Raw genomic sequence first — 24,533 nt, 5'->3', positions numbered from 1 at the left:
AGAAATCTTAACAAAGAAGCTCACAGAGAGAGATTGAGCTTGTTATTTAACCCCAAGCTAGTACACTTGCCGGTGCTACAATGTGCCTCAAGGTTCAACAACAGCACAACAGAAGTCACTCATGGTACAGCACTCTCTCTACAAAACAACAACTGTCAGTGATGCTGCACCACGGCGTAAACACAACATTCAAGATAACAGTTAAACGTAACGTAACCATAAACAATAAAACAAGAACATCTAAACAGCAGCACATGCCCCAAGGCATGATGGGAGACATTTCTGGATGTATTTTTACGATCTAAATATGCATATGTACAACAAAATATATTTAACAAACAAGTAAATTGTGTTTTATTACATTTACAGTGATGTTATGTTATTTTACATTTGACGTGTCAGATCACAGTCTACTTATGTAAATGTAATGCTATTCTAGAAAAACAGTACACATCTGTAAAATACACAGTAAAATCATTTGACATTACTATTTTTTGGAACAGTGTACATCAGCCCTACAGTCAAGCAAATTCACTTCTATATTCCAGAGATTTTATCAAATAGTGGACCAAAAACCCCTAAAAGAGGCAAGGAAAAAGTGAAGCAGCTCTTTAAATAAATGACTCCCGCTGTAAATATTTTCCTGCCTCACTCTGACACTCTATTAACAGCTTTCAGTCATTTGAGAACTGCATTTATATTTCAAAATAATCATTATCATAAGGGCAATATGCACACCATGCATTAATAAGAAGGCAATCTAAACTGAAATGCCAGACACATTTTTTCTTACTTTATTTACTTTAGCTACTAAAGATCCAACATGGACCCTGATCAGCTGCAGAATAAAAAACACTTATGACTAGCTGACCACTGTGGCAGCTTAATCTATGCTACAAGGAAGCTCATTTACAAATATTCAATATCTCTTCCTCACCACAGAGGAAGTGGGGCCTGCATTGAGTTGCAAATAATCTGCATGTGATTAGCATGAAGAGCTGGGAAAAAAAATACACACACACAGCTTCTGGCCACAGTGTGTTGTTTTATCTGGTAAGAATGGCCATACCCCACCTGTGTCATGTTACTGTTGTGTCCTTGCTTTCATCTTGTGCATCCAACCTTTTAAAAGGTGTCAGCTGGTAGGTTGTTAAATTTCAAAAGAGTTGAAGGTTAGAGGAGGACACATAAAGTAAGAGACACACAAGCTTTGATTGGCCTCTCAAACAAGGAAATGACTTTTATATTTTGTTAAATAAACCACAACTTTCCCGATATTCACAAAATGGGCTATTGTGGCATGTCATGTGAAATTCGACTACCCTCCCTACACACGAATCCCCTTCCTACACTGAACCTCTGCTTTGATCTGATGATGATTAATCTATGTGGGAGGGCATTAAGAGTTAGAAAGCTAATTCCCCAGCTCTATCCACCATTTACAGGCTGACCCGTCACTGCCTGCTCTCTCATCACTCTGATTGTCAATCATGTCTGCAACCACTTCTGGTTAATACAGTGTACATGCCAGATCACTGAATGCTACTGTACTTAAATGAGAGAGTTTATTGTGAGAGAAACGCCAGAGCCACATCAATCACTTTGTCTCGCTTGTGTATTGGTCTCATTCAAGAAGGCACATCAGCACTTCTGATTCATTTAGCAGCATACACTGTTATGCTTAACCTTGTCACAAAAACACTACGGCCTCAGAGCATATTGAGCGAATGAGTGTGCATGCCTATATGTGCCTGCGTTTTGTGTGTGTGTGTGTTCTCGTGTTTGAAACTGTGTGGCTGAGACTGCAGAGGGCAATGCTGGAGGGCAACACAGTGTCACAGCTCTGAGATCCCAGCTTGCAGTGCACAGACTGTTCTCCTGAGAAGCTGGGGTGGACTTTGAATTTGTCTTGTGCTGGAAGAGTGTCACGATCAGAGAGGATAACACTGAGGGCAGAGGAGATGAGAACTATATCAAGGAGACAATTCAGGTAACATTATCTCTCAAGGACACAGAGAGGTGTAGCAGAAGAAAAGAAAAAGCAGAACCAGAACAATTCTGACAGCTGCATAATACCTACATATTAATACCGATCAACCTGCTTATATTCAACCTATAGCTGAAATGCTAAAATGCATCTTTTTAGTGTATTTTCAACTCTTCCACTCATTTTTTTAATTGGTGTTGAATTTCTACTAGTATTGTGAATAAATGACAAAAATATTGAAAGCCTAATAATTTACATAGCAACAAAACAAAAAATCCAACTAAAAAAGGCTACGTTGTTAACTGCATGAGCAGAAAGCAAGGAGACACCGCGCTGTCAGGTCACTGCTTCATAACGAGCGTAAGCGACAGCTAATGCTGACTCACATTCAAAAATGTGGGCACTTAACACAGACAAACCTGAAGGGAAGGGCCTGGCCACAGGCTTTGGTTTCCAGTCCTTCATGAAACAATGCAAACCACTCAGCTGCGCCTCAAACTCACATTAAATCTCATAAATGTTTCTTGTCTGCATATATGACCATAGTTCAGGATTTTCTGTGGCAGAAACACTAACACGCTCCAGGCACTGCAACACACTCAATCACAAAGTGGAGAAGTAAACCTCATCAACATTTCCAGATGGTGTCAGTCTTTTGTCAACGTGAAAATGTTTTGTTTTTTTTCGCCTCACTTCACAGTGCCAAGGCGTCTTTGCGGTCAGCATCAATCATGTGTCTGTTACAACCGATGATCCCCCCGGGCTGCAATGAATCCTGATTTAAGCTGCTGTCAAGACACTTTAAGAACGAGGCCATGGACTGTTTCCAAGTGCCCGCGATTCTGCTCTCACAACACTACTCAGAAGACGACCACTAGTCATGCACTTATTCCTACAGGACATCCAAACATAGCTCATTTCACAGTCGGTGCATTAGCAAATCAGGACAACAGGTTAAATTACCCCTGAGTTACAGTTTCTTATATTTCTGGACAAGATCAGTCTGCAAGATTTTGATTTTAGTTAGCTGCTTGGAACAGCAAGCCAAATGTCTAAAAAGATTGCCTAACTTACTTTTTTTAACACAACATGTAAAGTTAAGAACATTTTAAAGCACTTAAAAGATATGGTTAACATTATCTGACAGATTTCATCAATACAAATACCCAGAACTTGTTTTACATCAGCTATATTTCGCAGTAAGCTGTGACGGCAGTCTCTGTGACACAAAAGCCACTTCCATGGTTGGTAAGTGTTAAATATTTTAAAGTACTAAATATGAGCTGAGCAGAGGAAAGGAGAGTGCAAAGAGAAAAAAGTCACGATGTAGTCTCTGGGTGAGACTGAGAACTGGAAGTAGAAGGAGCAGTGAGTGTCTGAGTAGCAACAAAAAGAGGCAAAGACTGTGTTTTAATGAAATATGTCTCAGTTGATCTTGAATGAAATGTTAAGTTTATACATACTAAACAAGTAAAACAAGCTGAGGGGAGAGCTACAACATTTGTTTTAATGTTTACCACACCTGGGTCACAAACTACTTTGGCCACAATACACAGAGTGACTTATTACAACTACAGCACAATACCACAGACAGCAACACTTCAAGTGTCATGAGAGATAAACATATGATGGATGCAGAATGATGGAGCTAAATGTAGTGTAAAAATAATTGTAAAAGCAACCTATGAGCAGGCATTTAGCGGCCGTGGGAAGTAAGAACTCCCTTTTAACAGGAAGACACATGCAGCAGAGTTAGGCTACAGGTTGGGCAGCCATGTGCTACAGCTGGTTTCGAGGGTGAGGGAAGAGAGAAGAGTAGGGAGGTCAGGATTAAAAATGTATTAGTACAAACTTGTGACATATACTTTTATCCCTACTTCGCATTGAGAGCTAGTTTTCACATAATAATACAGACAGACAGACAGTCGGGCAAAAATTTAAGATGCTTTATTTCTACAATGTCATTTATGTTTTATTTTCACACAAGTGCACACTTTTAAGATTGCATTTTCCAAAAAGCTTTGTATACAGATTTCCTTTTAAATGGAAATCAAACAACTGAATCATATGAGGACTACAAGCACTTTCTGAAAAAAAGTAACTTCTTATTCTCAAAATATTAAAATGTATTCTTTGAGTTTTTAATAAGATGATTTGGGATTTTTTTATTTGTTTTTAATTGCTCCATCTTATGTTTTACTTTCAGATCAGATTAGAGTACAATATACACAAATCCTGAGTCATACCAGTCGATATTATTATTTTGTACTTGACATCAGGCGTCTTGCCGCTCAGTCAGGTAATGAGTGAAAGGTTACTCTGCAAGACTGAAGGTTAGAAACATGACCGCATCAGTCAAGGACTACTAAAGCACATATCTATAAAAGGAAGGAGGAAGTTTTAAAAAATGTGATGTAAGCACAAGTGTTTTCTGCTGCCTTTTGCTGTGACAAACGGGCAAAAGGCAGCAGAAATACCAACACGCTTTAAGTTAATGAGTTAGTTGACTTAGTGACTTGGTTAATGATGACCCATTTGCTTCAGTTCAAACACACATACATACAAGAAACATCTAAATCTATCAAACCCTATTAGGATATACACTCACTGATCTGTTCATTAGGTACAACTGCTGCACTGCTTGTTAATGCAAATATATGAATGACCTGCCACATACCAGCAACTAAGCGCATTTAGGAATGTAGACACAGTCGAGATAGAGTTTACAGAAAATGATTGAAAAGTCAACAGAAGGTCTCTGGGTAAAAACCAGGTCAGAGAAAAATGGTCGCGCTGTTTCAAAGTGAAAGGCAACAGTAACTCAAATAACCACATGTTACAACCAAGGTGTGCTGACTTTTAGCTCTGAATGCATCACATGCTGAACCTTAAAGCAGATGGGCTACAGCAGCAGAAAACCACACCAAGTCACTCCAGTCAGCTAAGAACAGGAAACTGAGACTACGGTTTGCAGGATCCCCAAAATTAGACAACAGAAGATTAGAAAGACAGTGGCTGATCTTCATAAAAGCATTCTATCAATGGTTCAGGCTTCTGGTGGTGGTGTAATATTGAGGAGGATGTCTGAGACATTCTATGTATTTTAGTACCAGTGAAGCATCATTTAAACACTACAGCCTACCAGTGTATCATTGCACACCACGTCCATTCCTTTATTACAACAATGTACCCATCTTTTCGTGGTTGCTTCCAACATATAACACACCACCAGAGCTCAAATAATCTCAAGCTGGTTTCTTGTAGATAACAATGAGTTTACTGTGTTCAGCTGGTCTCCATGGCCTCCAGATCTCAATCCAATAGAGCACTTCTGTGATGTGACGAAACAGGAGTTTCACATCATGGATGTGCAGCCAACAAATCCACACCAACTGTCATGTCATGTTAATATGGACCAGAATCTCTGAGGAATGTTTGGAGGACCATGTTGAATCTATGCCAAAAAGAACTAAGTCGACTGTGAAAGCAAAAGAGGGTCCAATCCAGTGCCAACCCAGTGAGTGCAGATGGAATGAAAGAGGAAAAAGTAAAATCGCAACTCATAGATATGTTTAAAAAAAATAAATGAATATGATGTAAAGGGCGCTGAAACTTAATGTCACAAATATCAGTCATGTTTGACTGCAGCCACTGCGAACACATATAGAAAAACTTTCACAAACCTCTCCACTGCATTGAAAACAGCAAAGTTAAATGCACTTGAGTCAACAATGAAATTACTTACAGAGCTTGGCAGCAATCCCTTACATCTCTCACTTTCCAAATCAAATTACAAAATGAATTTTCATGTTACATATTCTCTTATTTCATTTATGAAATGCTAGCTAGAATACTTATTCTAACAGTAAAAGTACATTTTTTAGTGTCACATTTTCTGTTGGCTGAGGAAACACAAATGCATCATCAAACCTGTGCAATCAGGGTGTATGCACGAAAATGCACGTGCAAATGCATGATGATGCAAAGCTAGATTATTTGTCAGTGTGTTTTTTGTTTTTAACTATTTTTCCCTCAGGTATTAAAGAAGCAAACCCAATCCTACTTCATCTGTCCTCATCTCCTGTCTCTTCACTTGTTCGCATCTCATCTTAATCTGCTCTTTTCCCACTTCATATCATCTTATCTCATGTGGTCTCAACTCATCCCCTAGTCATGTCTCATTACCTGTAACCCCATTAGATCTGTCTTCATTACCTTTACTTCCTTTCATCACCCATCATCTCATGTTGCACTTTTTTCCATTCCTAGTTCCACTATTAGATCCAGATCATGCACTTTGTACTCTATTTGGTATAGAGGTATACAGTAAAACTAATAAGATAGAACAATAACGCTGCACTATGCACTATAACCTCGGAAGATTATGCCACTGCTTTCTTCTCGGGCAAAGGAAAGGGCCAACAAGTGACCAAAAAAACTTGGATAAAGATGGCAGCGATAGGAAGTAACTAATGCTTGAATGCGGCAACTTTATTTGGCAAAATGACATTTCTCTACATTATGTAACTGAAAGGCTTACTGACGAAGCTGTAAGATCAATTTCAATGAAGTCACTGCATTCTTTCATTTACCTCTACAGCTGAGCATGGTGCACTTTTCCTATACAGATTTAATGGATAACAGAGCTTTTGCCAACCTCTGTAGGGAAACGTGTGCTAATGTGCTTAATCACTTTCAGACAGCAATCTGGATGATGCTCAGAAAAGTCTGGAGCACTTCAAAAATGATGAGATGAAAAGCTTTGGAGCAAGTGAAAGAAAATGTGCCTATATGATTTTATGCATGCTGTATCTTTAGTGTTGTTCTCATGAGATTTAATATTATGACATTGAAAATGACATTCCATTTTATTTGACTGAAACTGAAACTTAAAAACTTGAAGTTTTCTCTTTGATGTTTTGGGCTGAATGATTTTTGTGAATGCAATCGTTACCATTAGCCTTCATGCTTGCTGCCATATGGTTTCTCTTGGGGCACCCTGACTCAGCATGATGTGTGGTGTGGGAATATACCTGCCATCAATCTCCACCAGTGCCGCTGGTTTGACAACCAGCCACTTTTCATGAAAACAAAAAAGACAGGATGAACCTGTGGGCATGCACGGGCCTGTTGCAGCCTCTGTCTAAAGGCAAGGACACTGAGACAGATGGTCGTGAGTCTAGGGGACAGTCCCCCTGGAAGAAACGTTTGTGCGCAGGCTAAACAAAGCCAATGGCATCAGAGCATGCTGTCTGTTTAAAAACCCTACCAGGAAAGACTTGAAACTGAAATCAGCTGGTCTGCTCGACGTATATGGAGAAACTGTGATGATAAAATGATACCAAACAAATTAGCTTGTAAGGTGGGAGGTTGTTTATGATCACCACATAAATCTACAACGAAACTGGATGTATATATCTGGCCAATACAGTCCTCGATGGTGGAGACAGTAAAGAAATCAGCGGACTGGAAACAGATGAGTGCATAGGGGCAGTGGGACATCGCATCAGCACAATCATGAAACTTGTCTCGTTTATTGAATTAGCAAATCAATAAAGTCTTGCCTGCTGTCTTCTATTTTCAGGCTTTAGGGGGGAAAGAGGAAAAAACAGTACGACAACAGAAAAGCTCCTGTGTGCGTTTGGGACTACACGAGTCTTTACTCACAGAATCACTTGCGTTTTTACGCAGCTGCTCCTCCTCTCCCGTCACAGCGGCCGGGTCCACCACCAGCTTCTCGAAGCACGCTGAGCCGAGAGAGGAGCTCTTCTGCTGGTACACCATCAGCTGGGACATCGGGAGTTTTGGGCTTCCGTGCGCCGTGAGCTCTGGTTTGCTCCCCGTGGCCCCAGAAGCCGTGCCAAGAAGCTGTAGCAGAGGCTGTCCGCCGCTGCTGGTCCCAGGAACCGCATCGCTTCCGAGAGCCTTGTCTCCCTCAAAAGGTGCCGGAGTAGAGCAGCATAGGTTCGGCTGCGACGATGAAAATACCCGGTCCAGCTGTTTCTTTTTTCTCTTAAACATCCAAAGCCCCGATTCCTTCTTGCTGCCCTCCGCGCCCCCGGCACCACGACGCTCTGATCCCAGTTTCGGGCTCAGCCACGGCTTGGTTTTTTCCTGGAAATTCTTCCACATTCTCCGCTGGTAGGACAAGGACTCTTGCCCCTTGGCTGTGCTCTCGTGTTTCGGTGATTTTTGCTCCATTGTGCCTGTGCAGCAGCCAGCCAGCCTGAGCACACTCTGTATAGTGGACGGATGTCACAGTTGGGCAGCTGCGGCTCGGGTGCACTTCCACTGATGATCAGTTTTTAGAGCGCCAAGAACGAAACGCGCTGTGCGACGATGAAGGAGGGTGTCAATCTTCCTGCGAACCTTGCAGAATGCCTCTGCAGACTACTCTGTAAATTTTTATGTCCCACTGTGCAGTGGGCTAGTTAGAAGGAAGGCAAGAATTCATGTAAGATTTAAGATATCTCACCTCAGCGATGAAAGTTGGAGCACGTGCTGTGACTTCATCGCGATTGCGTAAGAGATTTTAAAATTATTCGCCCGCTTTTCTTTGACTCTCGTCCACGGTGTTTAACCAGGGGTTAGGCAAACTTACCCATTAATTATTGTATTCAAATGAAGGACGAAGGGTGCACCACGCCGCCCTCTGGCCAACCGTGTCACTTGACTGGGTAATCTGTATGCTGGCGATTGCATAACAGTACCCCACAGTGCCTCGTGGAGATGTTTATAATTTAATTGTGGGTCCCATGTCATTCCCATCTGAGTTTATATCTTTGTATTTCAGTACTTTATCATACGTGCATTTTTTTTTAACCCTCCACTTTTTTGACCTTGTGAAAGCTGTGCAGACAGAGACTTGATGTCCCCTTTGTCACATGGATGGTCTCGCGCTGTTTAAGCAAGTCTGGATATGTTTCACTGAATGTTATCACCCACGTGCAGCAGCGAGCAGGCATCACTGAGCAGCCTCCCCTCTCTCAGCTCTCTCTTTAGTTGCTGCGCTGATGTATAATAACTCATTACGTCTCCCACCCCCCGGCCCTTGTTTCAGTGCTGGCTGTTCTCTGCCCTCCTGTTTAACACTGTGTCCTCTCTCTCTTAGAAACAAACACACAGAGACAGTAAGAATGAAGAACACGGATTAATCAGAAAATTATCATCAGTCTTTGGTGCTGTGCCATGAATTCAGGGATGGATTAGAGATTCAGGTTCTCTTTGCTTGAAATTTCTGTCATCTCCCAAAATGAACCATTTTCATTTACAGCTAACAGGATGCTGAAATGCTCTCAACGTCTCTTTAAGTTAAGTAAATCGTGGTGTAAGCCAAACTGTCCCTTTCGGCTCCCAGGCTTTTCTATAGGGCTTCCATGGAAAACTGATGAGTCTACTCTGAGAAGGCCTTTCCTCTTAATGACCTTGATCCCATTGATAAGAGACTAATCCACTGTGTGTGTGTAACAGAGAGGGAGAGAGATACATAGACATGAAATATTTTCTTTCATGAGTATAACTACATCTAATTCAGAGCCACTACCACACTTGAAACACTGTGTATCCTGTGATTAAACGAAGCAGAGATCCGATCTGTTCACCTGAATCCAAATACTTAGGGTTGGGTCAAGCCTTTAAATTGAGTTGAGTATGCCTTGTACAAATAATCACATGTTGTGTTTCACAGGCTCAGTCTAGAACCTGACCTATCTGGTACAAGCGGTTCCTCGTTGTTGGTAGCCTCAATAAATTAAGGTTAAGTTCTTCACCGAAGAAGCCACACAGGATTCAGCTTGCTTTTTTATTTAATTTGAAGTGTTTCCAATCAAAAAACATGTCTGCCACCCTTGTTCCCACAGGAACAAGCAAATCCAAACGATCCATGGGGGAGTCTGTCTTACTTTTATCAGTGTAATAAAGGGATTTAGTGACTCTGGATTTTAATTAAATTACAGAGCATTTGTATTTGTACAGTCATTGCCCACCCTAAGCTTTATTTAAAGCTCTCCACGATAAGCATTTTCTGGCTTGTAGGACTAATAGAGAGGAGCTTTAATGATGCACTTTCGTGGTCCAGTGCAAAGAGCCTGGATTAAACTGTATTTTAAACTATTAGCATAATACAGTAAGACAAACTCCAGGGAACTGGAGTGTCAAATGCAATATTTGAAGGCAATACAAACTATCAAAGTTGGGATGAAAAATAACAGCAAAAAATTGAAAAAGGTATTAGGTTATCTCAATAACCGCTTTTTTAAAAGCTGGTGTTTTGAGGTATGTTGTCACGAGAACTGCTGCTAAGAAGGCTGACCAGTTTCTCAGCAACATTTCTACGAATTACAACTATGTTCACGCTTTCTGGTCATCAAATATTTTGCAGAGTTAAACTGCCTCGCCACATAGACAATGCATTTTTTTTTTTTGCAAGACTGTTCACACTGGCAGGCAGGCACACCCCCATGAAAGGAGACCACAGTTACCAAGTGACAACACAAACACATAATCTCTAAAGCTGGCTGAAGAACAGCACAGACCTGTGAGTATTCTTATATGACAAATAAAAAAATAGCAACATTTGTTTAACGTCTTTATCCAAAATGTTCAAAATGTCTCGTGATGCTCCCAGTGAGAGATAGAATATATAATATGCTTATTTTAACAAAAAGAATGATAAGGAGGATATTTGAGTGGAAACTATCACACTAATATATTTAATACATATCTCTTTGTAGACAATAAGGATGTCTCATCATCAGTCTGACACACAGCGTCACACAAGGTAACCTTTCTCATTCACATATCCGTATTCAGTGCATACATTCAGTATATTGCAGTCATTTACTTTTCACTTTCAATTTGTGTGGGTTGCTAATTCAGTTTAAAATCTGATCTGCGCTTAAGAGGTGAATAAGATGTACGTCGACCGCTCGCTGATGGGATTGAATTAAGGTTGTGAACCTTTCGACACCGCTGTGAATCAAACTGATAAAATTAATCCTTAATCCACAACAGCCTCAGACAGGTCCAACACAGCATGCACAGGGACATGAAGACAGAACCCAAGGGCATGAAAACCAATGTACAACATTTCAATCCATCTACATTCTCTCTCTTAGTAGATCAACTCTTTGTAGAATTGCACTTTAAAATGACTTTTTTCTTCTTCAACATGACTTTGCAATATTTGCAACACATGTTTTTGCATCTTCTAAATACTAAAAACCCCAACAAAGAGCTTCTAAAACATTATAAGCTTGATATTTTTTTGTTTACTTCCTGATTAAGGCCAGATGTCTTGGAAGGTCGTTTGAGGAGTCAGGATAGGCCGCTAGCTGTGCTGCTAGAACAAGCTCTCAGAATCAAAGAGGAGGTGACAGCTGGTCTGCAGTCCAGCCATGGCTCTGTCCAAATTGAGGCACTGTCCCGTAAGCTGTTGGAGAATCACATACTCACCATTACACGTATTGTTAAACAACTCAGCATGGGCATACAGGTATGCAAGGTGGTGGAAGTAAGTTGTGAAAAGTGCTGTTGCATGCATGTTTAGGTATTAAAGTATTGTGTAAGTCTTTTTCTTGTTTTGTGTGGAATATGCTGTACGTCTTTTAGGTGGGTGAAGTCAAGCATATGTGCTGATTGTCTCCTTTTCTGGCTGTTCTCTTCTCCTTGTATTGTTTGATGTGCAGCACACCCACGCCAACTCATGCCCACAAACTCCCAGCTGATTTGATTACACCTGATAGAATGGTGCAGTGCTCAAATAAAGCCTACTTGACTTCTCGCCATCATCAGCTCATGCACATTTTGTCTGTATAAGCATAAAGTGATCATGTGCACAGTATGTGGTTAACTAAATACTCTCAAGTTATGCGTTTAAATTCTAACAGCTATTCTCCTGACAGTCAAGCAGAAGAACTGCAAAAGAGTACATGGATCTTAGTCTCGCGGAACAAGTGTGAGGGTGTTTGGAGTCATCTTTCACTGAGCAGAACATCAAACCACTCTCTGAAAGCTGCCTTACAGAAGTATGGCACCGGAATGAAACATTCAGCTTCATTAGTGTATACCAAATGGGCCATTAGCATGATTAGAGGCTATCATCGTTTGAAATATTATATGAATGCCAACAAACTAATTAATCCTGCAAATCAAGAAGCAATCAACTAAGTAAAGGACTGAATACTTTGCAAAATCAAATGTAAGCCACATCACACAGTCACACTGTTTGCTTTCATGATAATGCCAGAGGGTAATCCATTTGATTTGAGGTTATTTTACACATGCAGCCTATACAGCAATCAGTCATGCAAGTGCACTGATGAAATTCTGCCAGTTTTAAGTGAGCTTTTGTAGCGAAGCACGTGTCGTTTGCATTTAATGTTTATCTTGATGGCATTGAATGCTGCATAATTAGTTCAAATCTGAAGCTTCCTGCTGGTACTTTCCAAACAAATCATTTACTTCCTCATCTGTTTTTTCACTTAATTTGCTGGGAAAACAGTCACATCTTTTTTTTAACAAATGTGAAACATGCTGTCTTTGTTCTGGGTAAAGGAATTAGAGAAAGAGATGGCCCAGCGGGACTCTGTCACTTCTGGAGTGGCACACGCTGTTCAAAACATGGACCAGAAAAACACAGCTGGCGTCGGAGACCTGAGAGGAAGAGTAGCCAGGTAGGCACTGTGTGAGTCCTGAGTCAGACATTGCTTTCAAATGCTGAGAAAAAAACTGAACAGCAAGTGAAGGAAACAAGAAGGCATTATTTCAATTGACTGGAGTGATCTGACGTTCCTCGCTGATACCCTGCGTGTTTTTCTCACTCCCTAATGGAGTGAAATTGTTTAGCCTTCATTCTGTCTAGCAACTCTTCGCCATTGCACGACCTCAAATCAGTCCTGGCATACACACAGACATGCACAGATGCAATTATTTTGTTCCCACCTGGGTGAGGTTCCCAGGTTTAAATGCACTTTAGATGCTGATTAGCACTTGCTCATTATTCTGTGATTCTGTGCACATCACACTTACTGCACTGGATTGCTGAAAAGTGTCTGCCATCTCACATACATTGTGATTGGCCTTTTGATGTGTAGTTGCCTAGACCTAATTATTTCTAACACTTCTGGCATCCACTGATCAGTGCATTTCATGTGTAAAGAGATAGAAGACAAAGATATGTCATTTACAAAGCAGGCATATCAGTGAGATTTCAGGGGGTGGAAATGGGGCTGATGCAGGGTCCAATAAAGAGAGAAGAAGAAAAACAAGTGGTCAGTGTGATAGCCTCTTTCATGTTGTTCATAATTAATCAAGTAAGCTAAGGGCCAGTGGTTTTTGTGTTGGTTGGCACTGGTCAGTGAAGCCATTAAGAGAAGCACTGGACTGGTCTCCAGGGAAAAACTCAAATTTCAGACCAATCGTTTATCACAAATATTTTAAAGACACGCACTCACACAGGCAGGCCCAATAAAGCCGTAAGAGAAAGCCTTAACAGGCTGACATCTTGAACCAAGCAATGAAAGGAAGGAAGCTGTACTGTCATGCTGATTAAAAGAGTTGCTGCAGTTGATACTTATCGCTTCAACTGAATTCAAAGTTTGCTAAAAGCAACATTTTCCAAGTCAGAGGCTGTAAGTTGTGTTTTTGCAACGTCCTAATTGCTTTTGGTGATAAACAGATTTCTCACTTAACCCTCTCAGGTTCAAATTAAGTTTTCTGAGTAAAAAAAACTCATAAAATATGTATGTGGGGTAATCAGGTTGTTAGTTTTTAACTGTTGCAAATCGGCAACGTCTGCCTTGAGAGGGTTAATTTATTCTCATAGTTATTTTTTGGGTGGGTGGGAGCGTCTTTGTACCAGTGAGTCATTAGTAGATGCAAACAAGTGACCACTGAAATCTGTTCAGAGTAACCATCCTCACTGCTAAGGTTTTACCAGAGCCTCTTCTTCTTATTTATTTCATGATCTTGCTTTGCAAATTGATAACAGCAGTGTAACATTTTTTCATTCTAATTTTGTGATTCTATTATACAACTTTTTTTTTTCTAGTCTTTTGCTCATCCCTCTGTCTTCACACCTTCCCCAAACTCCCTTCAATCCCATTTTTCTCATTCAGTGGTCTCTCACCAGCTCTCTGTTCTTCCCCACCTATTATCGCAGGTGTGATTCCAGCATTGCCAAGCTGAGCGCTGACGTGAGCTTCAGAGAGCAGCAGGTGATCAGACTGCAGAGGGAGGTTCGAGAGCTCAGCGAAGCTGTGAATGGACAGCTCAAAGAGCTGGAGGACAAGGTGGGGAAAAAACGTATGCATGCTGACAAGGGTTTAGCAGAAAAGGAGTTGCGAGAGCAGTTGAGCAAAACTTTGCACTGTGTGCAAATCAGCTACTACACCAGTGCCCCAATGAGAGTTTTCACAAGTCATAAGTTAATATTGTAACACGTATTTGCCATATTTAGGTTCTTTTTTTTTTATCTCTGTGACATTGATGCCATCAAAAGCATTATTCTCCAGTATGATAGCATACTGGCATGAACTGGCATTCATGATCATTACCCCTTGCATCTCCTCTATCTAAACACACGCTCAACACAATATTCATTCATTCATTTGAATTCTCTGTTCCCAAACTAAAGGATAATGTACTGTTTTGTTATTGTCATTATTATTTTTTTTACATTTGTAGAGAGAGGTTGCGTTTATTTGAAAGCTTGATGCATTGAAAGGATCATAATCTGGTAATATGAATAGTATTTATCTGCACTGTACACTTTATTAGGTACACCTTGCTAGTACTGGGTTGGGCCTCCTTTTGACTTCAGAGGTGCCTGAATTTTTTGTGGCATAGATTAAGCAAGGTGCAAGAAAACCTCCTTGGAGAATTTGGTCCATATTGACATGATAATATTTCACGATTGCTACAGATATGTCAGCTGCGCATCCATGCTTTGAATCTCTTATTCTGCCACATACAAAAGGTGCTCTCCTGACTGTGGAGGCCAATATTCGCATAGGCTGTGGTGTCCAAACAATACTCATCTGGTACTAAGAGGCCCAAAGCAAACAAGAAAATACTCATCATCACACCATCATCACCAGCAGTCTGAACTGCTGATACAAGGCGGGACAGATCCATCCTTTCATCCTGTTTGCGCCAAATGATGACCCTAACTTTTGAATACAGCAATTGCAGGTTCATCAGACCAGGCAACATCTTCAGTTGTGCAGTTTTAGTGAGTCCAGGCAAATTGTAACTGGAGAGGTACATTTTGTGGTCTTCTGCTGCTGTAGCCCATCTGCTTCAATTTTTCATGTCCTATGTTCAGAGATGAACTTCTGGATATCTTGGATATAGAAAGTGGTTATTTTACTTCAGGTTGCTTTCTCAGCAGCCTGAAGCTTTTAGACCATTCTCCTCTGACGCTTAGCATCAACAAGCCATTGTCACCCTAAGAACTTCCACTCATTGGATATTTTCTCCTTTTCAGGTCATCTTAACCCTAACCCTAGAGAAGGTTGTGCAGGAAAATCCCAGTAGATCAGCAGTTTCTTAAACAACCAGGCCAACCTGGCACTAGCAATCATATCATGTTCAAAGTCGCTTAAATAACCTTTCATCCAAAATATTTAGTTTCAGCTCGTCATCTTGACCACATCCACATACTTAAATCCACTAAGTTAACAAGCAGTTAAACAGGTGTACCTAACAAAGTGGCCCAGTGAGTATATTTTGCTGTTTATCCGAGAGAGGATGGCTAGCTGAGCTGTGATGGGATGACATTTGGAGCTTACTGCTGCTGAGTGAGTTTGACCTTATCAAACAAACTCAGAGGCTCAGTCATAACCAGAGTTTGAAAGAAAGAAATGAGATGGGAAATAAATTCAAATGGGATGTCAAGGTCGTCATAAAAAAGCTTTCACCCCACCCCCACCTACACCTCCCACCCAAACCCTACCTTTTTTTTTTTGACAAGGTCAGCATTATAGAAAATATGAAAACCCTGGATTACGATAAGTATGTCACATATTATAATGCTTTTTACTTGACCTAAAGCAACCAAAAGTGCCTTCAACACTCTCGCTGATTCAGCCAGCCTTCAGTTGTGTTGGTAGTATGGGGTGGTAAATCACTGTGATGACAGCACATTAGCTGTGGGCCAGTGGTCAAGCGCCTACCATAAAAATAATTGAAAACGCATACAAAGTGGGTCACCGGTGTAACTCTCAGTCATGAGTGGCCACAGGAGTGGTGCATAGCACAGTCTGCTCAGCAAAGCAGAAAACACAAAAGGGTAAAGGTCAGAAACAAAGCTGACGATTATGTTTGTGTGTTTTCTTGTCACCAGATTCATGTTGAGCTTAGAAGACTGGAGGCCTCACTGACAAAGTCTTCTAAGGACCTAAAAAACTCGATGTCTGATCTGCGTAGACAAGTTAAGCTATTAGAAGACAAGTAAGACTGTTAATCATGCAACAAACCTAATGTTGTGGTACTAAGGATTCCTGGAGACACCCAACACTGCACCAGGTCATTCCATGAATTTAGCTGCTGATCATGCATTTTCTGGCAGCTACTGTGAAAAGTTGACAACTTTCTTAGTTGATTTGCTGTTTAATAGTGTTCCTCAAAACACCAACATAAATTCTTACCTACAACCATTCCCAACTATAGTTACAGCTGCTCCAGGGCTACACATTCCCAAGCCACATTCACCCTGAAATATTAATGCAGGAGGCACAATAATGGTGAAAGCTTGTTGTCCGTTTACTATTCCGTCTGAGAAATAATGTCAGCTGGAAGCAATATATAAACATTTTAGAAACAGAGAGACGCGAATGATAGATATGTTCTATTTAATAATGTTGTACCTGCAATGGAAAGCAGCCCACTGATCATATTAGAGCCAAAAGAACAGATAAAAATAGGCGATTTTTGTGTTTCTGAAATGCGTCACAATAATAATGTTGAAAACAAGCACCCAAAAAAAAGAGGCTTCCTTTATTTTATTTGGATTATAGATTTAATATATTATATATCCATCCACCCACCTAGGTTGTGCTTGACCATTGATGGATAGAGCTGGAAAAGATGAAACATACCGAGTGATGTTGTCTACACGCTACTCAACCTAATTTGTTTTTTTGTTTTTAAGTGGCCAGGTCATTTTTTGAAAGTAGGCACTGCTGATGTCAGAAAGATTTTTTTTTTATTTATTAATGTTCAGTCTACAAAGAGAGTTTATTGGATTTTGAATCCTGGGTGTCATTGGTTCTTTTTGTTCTGACTGTCTCATGTATGACTACACTGAGCCACACTTGCTGGGAGATTTTCTTAGATGCAGTTTAGTCATTAAAGGCCTCATTAGTCTCAAAAAGGTAGTCAGTCAGGATGACCTTTGTTTTTTAAGTGATGAGATCCAGTGTCCGCTGGAGGTGGCGATGCAGGGACAGTTGGGCACTAGAGACCATGTCTGCAGATATAACAGAAAAAACATTTGAAATGAAATAAATATGCCAGACAAGGCCACAAGGACTTCAAATTAAAGGGCATCACAGACTGCCCCTTTACATTTACAAGCTGACTTTCAAATATGTGCAGACAAGTGCATTCTGAAAACTTATCTAACAAGAGCCAAGCCAACTGTCATGTTGTCTAGTGTCAGCGTGAACTGCATTAGGCAGCTGGAATGATAACGGAGTGCAGTATTGTGACACCTGTACAGAAAAAATGATTTGCAGCAGTGACACACAGGCGAGTGTCTACTGATTGTCTCAAGGACACTTTAGACAAGAGGAATACGACTAAAGAAGGTCTCAAGGTACTTTTTGAGTCCGATAGTTTTACACAGTCCACACAATATTTCATTCAGTTTGGTTGCAGCTTCCATCAGAAACATTTCAGTACTGTTCATCAAATATATTACAGATATTACAAAGAGAGAAATATTCATATGGTCCAAATACAAATACAGCATTCAGAGCTACAGAGCACAAAATTCCCCACCACTGTTTTTCACACTGCTGTTTTGGTATTTCTCAGTGGTGAGCTTGACGTGACATTAAGCAAAACAAGAAGCACTGTTGCTGATGAAATCTCACGTCTGATTACCAGACTGTAAAATTATGAACACTGACTTTTTAACAGCTAAACCTAAAGCATGTTCCTTTTATAGTAAACTTACGGGTTACAAATTATTAATTTAGTACTTTCATTCTCAATCACACAATCACACATTTTTACTTGAAAGCTATTTAGTAGAAGTGGAAGTGCCAATAAAGCATTGGTTTTCTAAATAGACACAAACTTTATTTCCTGTAGGGCTAAACTAGCAGAAAAGAACTGATATGTCCTTGAAAGTTGCAAGACTGTGTAAACTTTTAGATCGTAAGACATTTATGAAATGAAAAATCTTTACCTAAATGTAAAGAAGTAAAGCTATTACAGTTCACTTTGTATTCCTTGTGTCTTTGCAGAATGACAGGAGAGCTTGACGAGGGCAAGGAGCAAACAGCAAAATTGAGGACCTGGACAGAACAACAGCTCAAGAGCTCTCTCCAGTCACATGCCGAGGACAACCAGGAGCTGGTTTCACTATTACAAGACAAAATGGTACAATATACATAATGGTTTAAAAATGTTTGACATGTACACTCACTGAAAACTTCATTAAGTACACATGTTCAATTCTACATATTTAGGTATATTGACATGGTCAAGATGACCTGCATGAGAATGGGGAAGAAAGGTGATTCAGCTGACTTTGAACGTGGTGTGGTTGTCAGTGAACAGGAAATTGAGGCTACACTTTGCACAACTCACTAAAAGCAGACAATAGGAGATGGAAAAAATGTTGTGTGGTCTGGTGAGTCTCTCAAAGGGGCCAAAAGTGTGTCACAACATTGCACCACCACCACCCTGAACCACTGATACGAGACAGGATGGATATATGATTCGTGTTGTATACACCAAATTCTTCCCCATAAATCATGGATCCATCCTGTCTCGTATCAGTGGTTCAGGGTGGTGCTGGTGGTGCAATGGTGTGGCACACTTTTGGTAAACAGACATTCTGTACTTAAGTAGAAGTACAGACACCAGTGCTGAAAAATACTCCAGTAAAAGGTGAAGTTGAAGTAAGTTGAATTTTTCTAAACAAAGGTACTCAGCTTGAATCAGGTAAGTAGAACATGAGCAGAGAAAAAACGGAAAATAAAAAATAGCTCTATTTTCTGTTGCCTAGATTGTAGAGGGTGACTTTGCCTCTAAACAGGAAAATTAGTAAGCAAGAGGTTAAAGGTAGGTTCAGTGTGTGGGAAAACAATCACAACTCACCTATTGAGAGCTCCAGTAGTCTATGATGCTGCTCTTTGTGGATGGACACAACTGAATTCAACCAGATGTCAGGACGTGTTTCATGAGTTGTCCTGGCTGATTTCCATCCACTGCAGTGACAGTACACTGTTTACTCTATTTAAGTACAGTAACAAAGTATTTGTACTTTGTTACTTAATTACTTCCCACCTCTGCTATGATTTATTTATTAATTTTAGATGTTGTGGACTATAGTATGAAAATGATATAACTACGCTCCGCCAAGTTTAAAAACTGAATTTTCATGTGTATGCTGTGCTTAGTTAGGGGCGGAGTCTAGATTGGCTGACCGCCTGCTTGCCCTGGAGGCACGTGTGGAGAAGTTTGACATCCAGCAGAACCAGGCTGACCGCAGTCGGCATGATCAGCTGAAACGCTCAGAAGACAAACTTAGCAGAAGAATAACCTTAGTGGAGAACAACCTTCATCAGGACCTGCAGCTGCTCAAACAGCAGTACCACAAAGGTGGGTGATCACTGCTGGTAACTTGCTGTCATCAGAGAGCAAACACACATGTACTACATGTTCTTCACCATACACGTCAAGGAAAATAATGGACATGCGAGAGCAATTCACAAGAGTCTGAAAAATAGAAAGAAAGGAAAAAAGAAAAATACTTATAATAAGTAATCGTAAAATGAATATAAGCGATTAACCCCACCAGGCAGCCAACATTTATTTTTACCACAAATGAGATGTTTATTGTTTCCTTTAATTACAGTAGTCACTGACTTGGTGTTGATATGTTAAACGGGAGTTCAGCTCGGATGCTTTCCAGCTCATCATGTGGTCTAATAATTGGCTGTACAACAGTAGTATAAAGGATCTTATCCTGCACATATGTAGTTACAACACAGCTAGTATGCTGCGAGCCAATCCACAGGAATAGGCAGTCAACTAGCCTGCCAAATACTCTAGCTCGTCTCCCTATCATGCTGCTGTTGACATCCATCCTCATCTCATTTCCCAGGATGCCTGACACTAGATCTCACATCTGCCTCCCTTCCTGACAGTCTCTCTCACTCCACAGCTCTTATTAAAGAGCAGACATATAGAAAAGTGCCCAAACTTCCCTTGGTAAATAAGACCATGGGTAAACTGATCTATGAATCACTACTCAGCCACTGCTAACAGCACTCCAGAGCCATTCATCCACTGTGCTATTTTAAGTGTGGGATGAAAAGAAAGAAGGAGATGGTATGAGAATAAATGCATAATTGATGAGAGTTGTAAATATTCGTGGCAAGAAAGACATTGAGTTATGGAGCTGGAAAGAGAAGATACTTAATATCTCAAAGGGAGCCTTTCAACCCCACAGTCTGTTACTGAATACATTCTGTAATAAAAATGCATCAGCTCTATGTACTATTACATAATTAACTAGGTATTAAAAATATAAGTAATGATTGGGAGCAATTAAGCATAGAATAGGGGGGAGACCACAGGGACAAGAGACAGAGCAAGATGAAGGATGTCAATAAATCAAAAGTAAAACACAAATATGACAGGTTGAATGCAGTACCCTTTCAAAATTAGAACTAGGACGGTTTTTAAAGACTTAATGTTATGAGCCCACAGGAGGAAAGTCCTTCCAGTACCATCATAGCACATCCCTCATCCAGCAACAATGACCTGAATTATTTTCACCTCAGATGCTTTATGTTCAGTGATGATTTATGCACCCTGCCTCTGTTTGAATAGGGTTCCAGTCTGTGCATGATGCAATTGAATCACTGAGTCAGATATGTGACATCAAATCTCGCCTTGACAAGGAGAAGCTTGAGAAGGATATCAGCCACATCCGCAGCAAGGTGCTCAAGTACTAGTGACATACGCTGAAGAGGAACTTGTTTTTTCTTGTCACACCTATCCTGAAGCAAAAGCTTGGATCAAAGGCTTGGACGTAAAACCCTCTGGGTGTTACTACATTCATCTTTAAAAATAAAAAAACAATGCTGTTTTAACTGTATTTAATCTACCTGCTCTTTAAAAACCAGGTAAATGATCCAGTAAGTACTGTATATTAGCAAATCACAAAGAGCTGTTATTCAAAGTAAGATACCTACCTTTTCACAACTCACTACATTTTTAACTTTGCAATGTTTTGACTGTAAAACCTTTAAATACCATTGTACTTAAATGATATCACACTGATAAACTTGTGTTTTGAATATTATTTTAGTATTATCTAATAAATGATGTATTTTTTAAATATATAAATACCTGTATGTTTCTGTAAACAGATGTCAGTCACTTTCATCTTACACACCTCAACTGCAGGAGTACTTCCGTTTATCGTATAATTTTTTTTAGATTTTTGATCTCGTGATGGTGTTGGGGGGCATATACAAAACACTGCCGAAACCCGGGATCGAACCAGGGACCTTTAGATCTTCAGTCTAACGCTCTCCCAACTGAGCTATTTCGGCCACACACATCTCGCAAAGGAGGTGGTCGCAGGGGCATTGGTGGGCCACGTGATACGTTTGGCTAGTCGTGATGTTGTTCACTTCATTGTGCTCTTACGTTACCCTGCAACACTCCTTTATTAATCTATAATGGTGTGACCTAACAGATATTAAAATAATGTTAAAAGCAACCATGATGAGACAGTAACTTATCGATTTTTGTTATTCTGCTCGGCCAATAATCAGGAGTTCATATGAATTGATTATGTTGCTTCGGTAATCAGTCAGTGAAGGCCTCAATCTTTCAGCAGTCTGAAACCTGAAGGATAACAAAAGAAACAAAAAGTTCGTGGCCCGTACGGGGATCGAACCCGCGACCTTGGCGTTATTAGCACCACGCTCTAACCAACTGAGCTAACCGGCCTAGCCCTGACGGTAAAAAACACATACCATTGAGTGACGTAATCAAACACCGTAAACGAAACCTACTGATCAGAAAGTTAAAGGACACAAACAGACAAAACTTCTCCGTATTTACGGTAAGGTTCACGTTTTTAACGTTAATCAGCCTTGAGCTACATTGATAAAGTAGTTATGAGACAGCCTTTTTCTACATGGGGTACATAATTATGCTGTAGAAGAAAGCTACGCTCACACGGGAGATTTAGTCTAAGAATATGAGGAAGGAATGAAGTACACTGGGAAGAGCAAGCTATGGTACGAAAAGCTATAAAAGAAATACAGCAAGATAGTCTTTAAATATACACAAAAAGAAACAAAGGATGAAGAGGACACATTAAAAGTGAGAAATAATTGCACAGGTGTACAGTATGTGAATGTGAACGTGAACATGAAAAATGAGAAACATTCAGGAAATGGTAATTCTGAAAGTGTTTTATGTTCATGCTGTCATCTTTAGTTATTAGTAGTTAGTTAGCAGTGAGTTACTAGTAGTGAGCGTAGTTATTAGTAGTGAAAATGATTTTTCCTTCTTCTTCTTGCTCATCAAAATATACAAATTATTGCATTCTTGTGTTTCACAGCTGCAAATCTTCGTCATCCTCTGCAGGCCATTCTCATATCAGGATGTCTGTGCAATTCTATGGCTGGGAGGTGGTAGACGATGGTGCCTCTTATACTGGTGTGTTGCTAGAGCCGTCGCAGAGACCTCAGAACCGGGGAGTCTACACTATGTACCATGGGACCAGCGTTGCCAGTGCACGTCTCATTATTGCAAATGGCTTTAAACAATCATCAAGTGGCATGCTGGGAAGGGGTGTCTATGTCAGCCGTGATAAGAAAAAAGCAGCCAGTTATCCAAAGAACAGCAGCTCTTCAAACCGTGTGGTTCTCGAGCTGCGTGTGCGCGTTGGCCGCGTCAAACGTATTGACAAGGACAACCATCCTATGCAGCTCACATGGCACACACATGGCTACGACACTGCCTGGGTGCCCCCCAAATGTGGCATGATATCTGTGAAAAGTGGCATGGAGGAAGATTGTGTGTTTGATCCCAAAAGAGTGACTGTGGTGGCCATTGCAAATGCACCAGATACCATAAGGACAGAGCTTCAGGAGCTTCTTGCAAAAACATCCAAAAAGTCTGGAAGAGGAGATGGTGATTCTGCTGATGTGTGTCCCCTTTGCAAGAGAAAGACACAGCAGGGCGCCCAACATATCAAGCAACAGTGCTGGAAGTGTGGGCAGAACCTCTGCATTCTTATGTCCAAGCACTTCTGTCCAGGAAGACCATGACAGTCCAGTAAGGTAGAAAAAACTGGATAGGCGATGTCCATGTGCCTGTTTATCAACCAATGTGTCATAGCAGGGCCAACAGCAGACAAGCTGACACAGCTGGTGCAATATTTTCCAATAGTTAATGCTGGATGTATCTTGTTTACTTTATTAAAACGTTAATTTCGTATCCCGACTGTATCACTCTTCGATTATTAGATTTTTATTCATGCTATTGTTATATGGAAACAAGAAAGGTGATCTGCTGTATTTACCAAAATAAAAGAAGAATTACAATAAATATCATTGTTGTCATATCAAAGTCCATAAACTGATGACTTCTAAGAATAAGAACTAGAACAGACATATTGGCTCTCTTCCACAGCATGTCTTTTATCCTGCCTTCCTTCTCTCACCCCAAAAGTTTGCAGCAGATGGCCGCCCTCCCTGAGCGAGATTCTGCCAGAGGTTTCTTCCTATTAAAAGGGAGTTTTTCCTTCCCACTGTGGCTAAAGTGTTTGCTTATATGGGGTCGTGTGGTTGTTGGGTTTTTCTCTGTATGTATTATTGTAGAGTTTTCAACTTACAATATAAAGCGACTTGAGGTGACTGTTGTTGTGATTTGGTGCTGTACAAATAAAATAGAATTGAATTGAATATTTTAAGTTTAAGTAATTTCCCATTTGTGTGTCACTAAGAGATAGTCTTGGAAGCTGTGGCCGATAGGCAAAGCTGAAGACGTGGGGGAAAATCGTCATTTCAAGATAATAATAAAAAACTGTTTTTCAAAGGTAAATGTCCTAACAAATGGTACAGAGCAATGAGAGTCATACAAAGTAAGAAGGAAGGAAAGGAGAAACTGCTGTACTATAGGATACTACAAGTGAAATCAACACAATATAAAAAGGTGACCTGGGTGTTTTTCTCAGATTTGCTAATCATATGTCCATACAAGCCTCTCTGCTCATTAATCCTCTGTTAACCGAACCTCAAATTTTCTGTAAGCTAGTGTGATTAAACATAAACTACTTTAG

The 24,533-nt window shown here is 40.3% G+C and overlaps 3 protein-coding genes and 2 non-coding genes across 11 annotated transcripts in view; 2 read left to right on the top strand and 3 right to left on the bottom strand.

The window, feature by feature from the left end:
• The window catches only part of LOC146562381 (multiple C2 and transmembrane domain-containing protein 1-like), a 148,125-nt gene extending 139,937 nt beyond the window's left edge, over positions 1–8,188 (bottom strand). For all 3 annotated transcript variants that reach the window (XM_085294086.1, XM_085294088.1, XM_085294087.1), the window contains exon 1: positions 7,655–8,188. In XM_085294086.1, the coding sequence (XP_085150212.1) occupies positions 7,655–8,188 (534 nt within the window). The remainder of the gene's footprint in view (positions 1–7,654) is intronic.
• Positions 8,189–8,391: 203 nt separating this feature from the next.
• Positions 8,392–21,577, top strand: fam81b (family with sequence similarity 81 member B). 3 transcript variants are annotated; one of them, XM_085294098.1, is made up of 9 exons: positions 8,392–8,509; positions 10,416–10,766; positions 11,273–11,480; positions 12,542–12,660; positions 14,148–14,277; positions 16,332–16,438; positions 18,460–18,595; positions 19,621–19,822; positions 21,059–21,577. In XM_085294098.1, exons 2-9 carry the CDS (start codon positions 10,729–10,731, stop codon positions 21,181–21,183), a joined length of 1,065 nt encoding a protein of 354 aa, XP_085150224.1. In that variant the 5' UTR covers positions 8,392–8,509; positions 10,416–10,728; the 3' UTR covers positions 21,184–21,577. The 3 variants fall into 3 exon arrangements, with proteins under 3 accessions (XP_085150224.1, XP_085150223.1, XP_085150222.1); XM_085294097.1 differs by lacking the exon at positions 8,392–8,509 and having other exon boundaries at positions 8,596–10,523; positions 10,720–10,766; XM_085294096.1 differs by lacking the exon at positions 8,392–8,509 and having other exon boundaries at positions 8,596–10,766.
• LOC146562377 (uncharacterized) lies at positions 19,751–24,476 on the top strand. Of its 3 annotated transcripts, none has more exons than XM_085294104.1 (2): positions 19,751–19,822; positions 22,809–24,476. In XM_085294104.1, the coding sequence occupies exon 2, from the start codon at positions 22,852–22,854 to the stop codon at positions 23,518–23,520; it is 669 nt and encodes a 222-aa protein (XP_085150230.1). In that variant the 5' UTR covers positions 19,751–19,822; positions 22,809–22,851; the 3' UTR covers positions 23,521–24,476. The 3 variants fall into 3 exon arrangements, with proteins under 3 accessions (XP_085150230.1, XP_085150229.1, XP_085150228.1); XM_085294103.1 differs by lacking the exon at positions 19,751–19,822 and adding an exon at positions 21,719–22,304 and having other exon boundaries at positions 22,835–24,476; XM_085294102.1 differs by lacking the exon at positions 19,751–19,822 and adding an exon at positions 21,719–22,304 and having other exon boundaries at positions 22,809–24,475.
• Positions 21,714–21,786, bottom strand: trnaf-gaa (transfer RNA phenylalanine (anticodon GAA)). The gene has a single exon. It is a non-coding gene; the product is annotated as a tRNA-Phe (tRNA).
• On the bottom strand, positions 22,116–22,189 carry trnai-aau (transfer RNA isoleucine (anticodon AAU)). Its single transcript has one exon. It is a non-coding gene; the product is annotated as a tRNA-Ile (tRNA).
• Positions 24,477–24,533: the final 57 nt, after the last annotated feature.

The sequence above is a fragment of the Mchenga conophoros genome, linkage group LG12, assembly GCF_057382185.1.
Source record: "Mchenga conophoros isolate Kocher_MC1m ecotype Shallow Benthic linkage group LG12, M_conophoros_male_GT1.1, whole genome shotgun sequence".
In the NCBI taxonomy this organism is placed as follows: domain Eukaryota; kingdom Metazoa; phylum Chordata; class Actinopteri; order Cichliformes; family Cichlidae; genus Mchenga; species Mchenga conophoros.
This window is presented reverse-complemented; position numbering and strand designations above follow the sequence as displayed.

Bases quoted from the DNA above. Each gene is read 5' to 3' on its own strand.
- fam81b (XM_085294098.1), top strand. From the start codon at position 10,729: ATGTCTCATCATCAGTCTGACACACAGCGTCACACAAG. The intron at 14,278-16,331 runs GTGGGGAAAAAA...TCTTGTCACCAG, and splicing joins TCAAAGAGCTGGAGGACAAG to ATTCATGTTGAGCTTAGAAG. The intron at 16,439-18,459 runs GTAAGACTGTTA...GTGTCTTTGCAG, and splicing joins GTTAAGCTATTAGAAGACAA to AATGACAGGAGAGCTTGACG.
- LOC146562377 (XM_085294104.1), top strand. From the start codon at position 22,852: ATGTCTGTGCAATTCTATGGCTGGGAGGTGGTAGACGATGGTGCCTCT.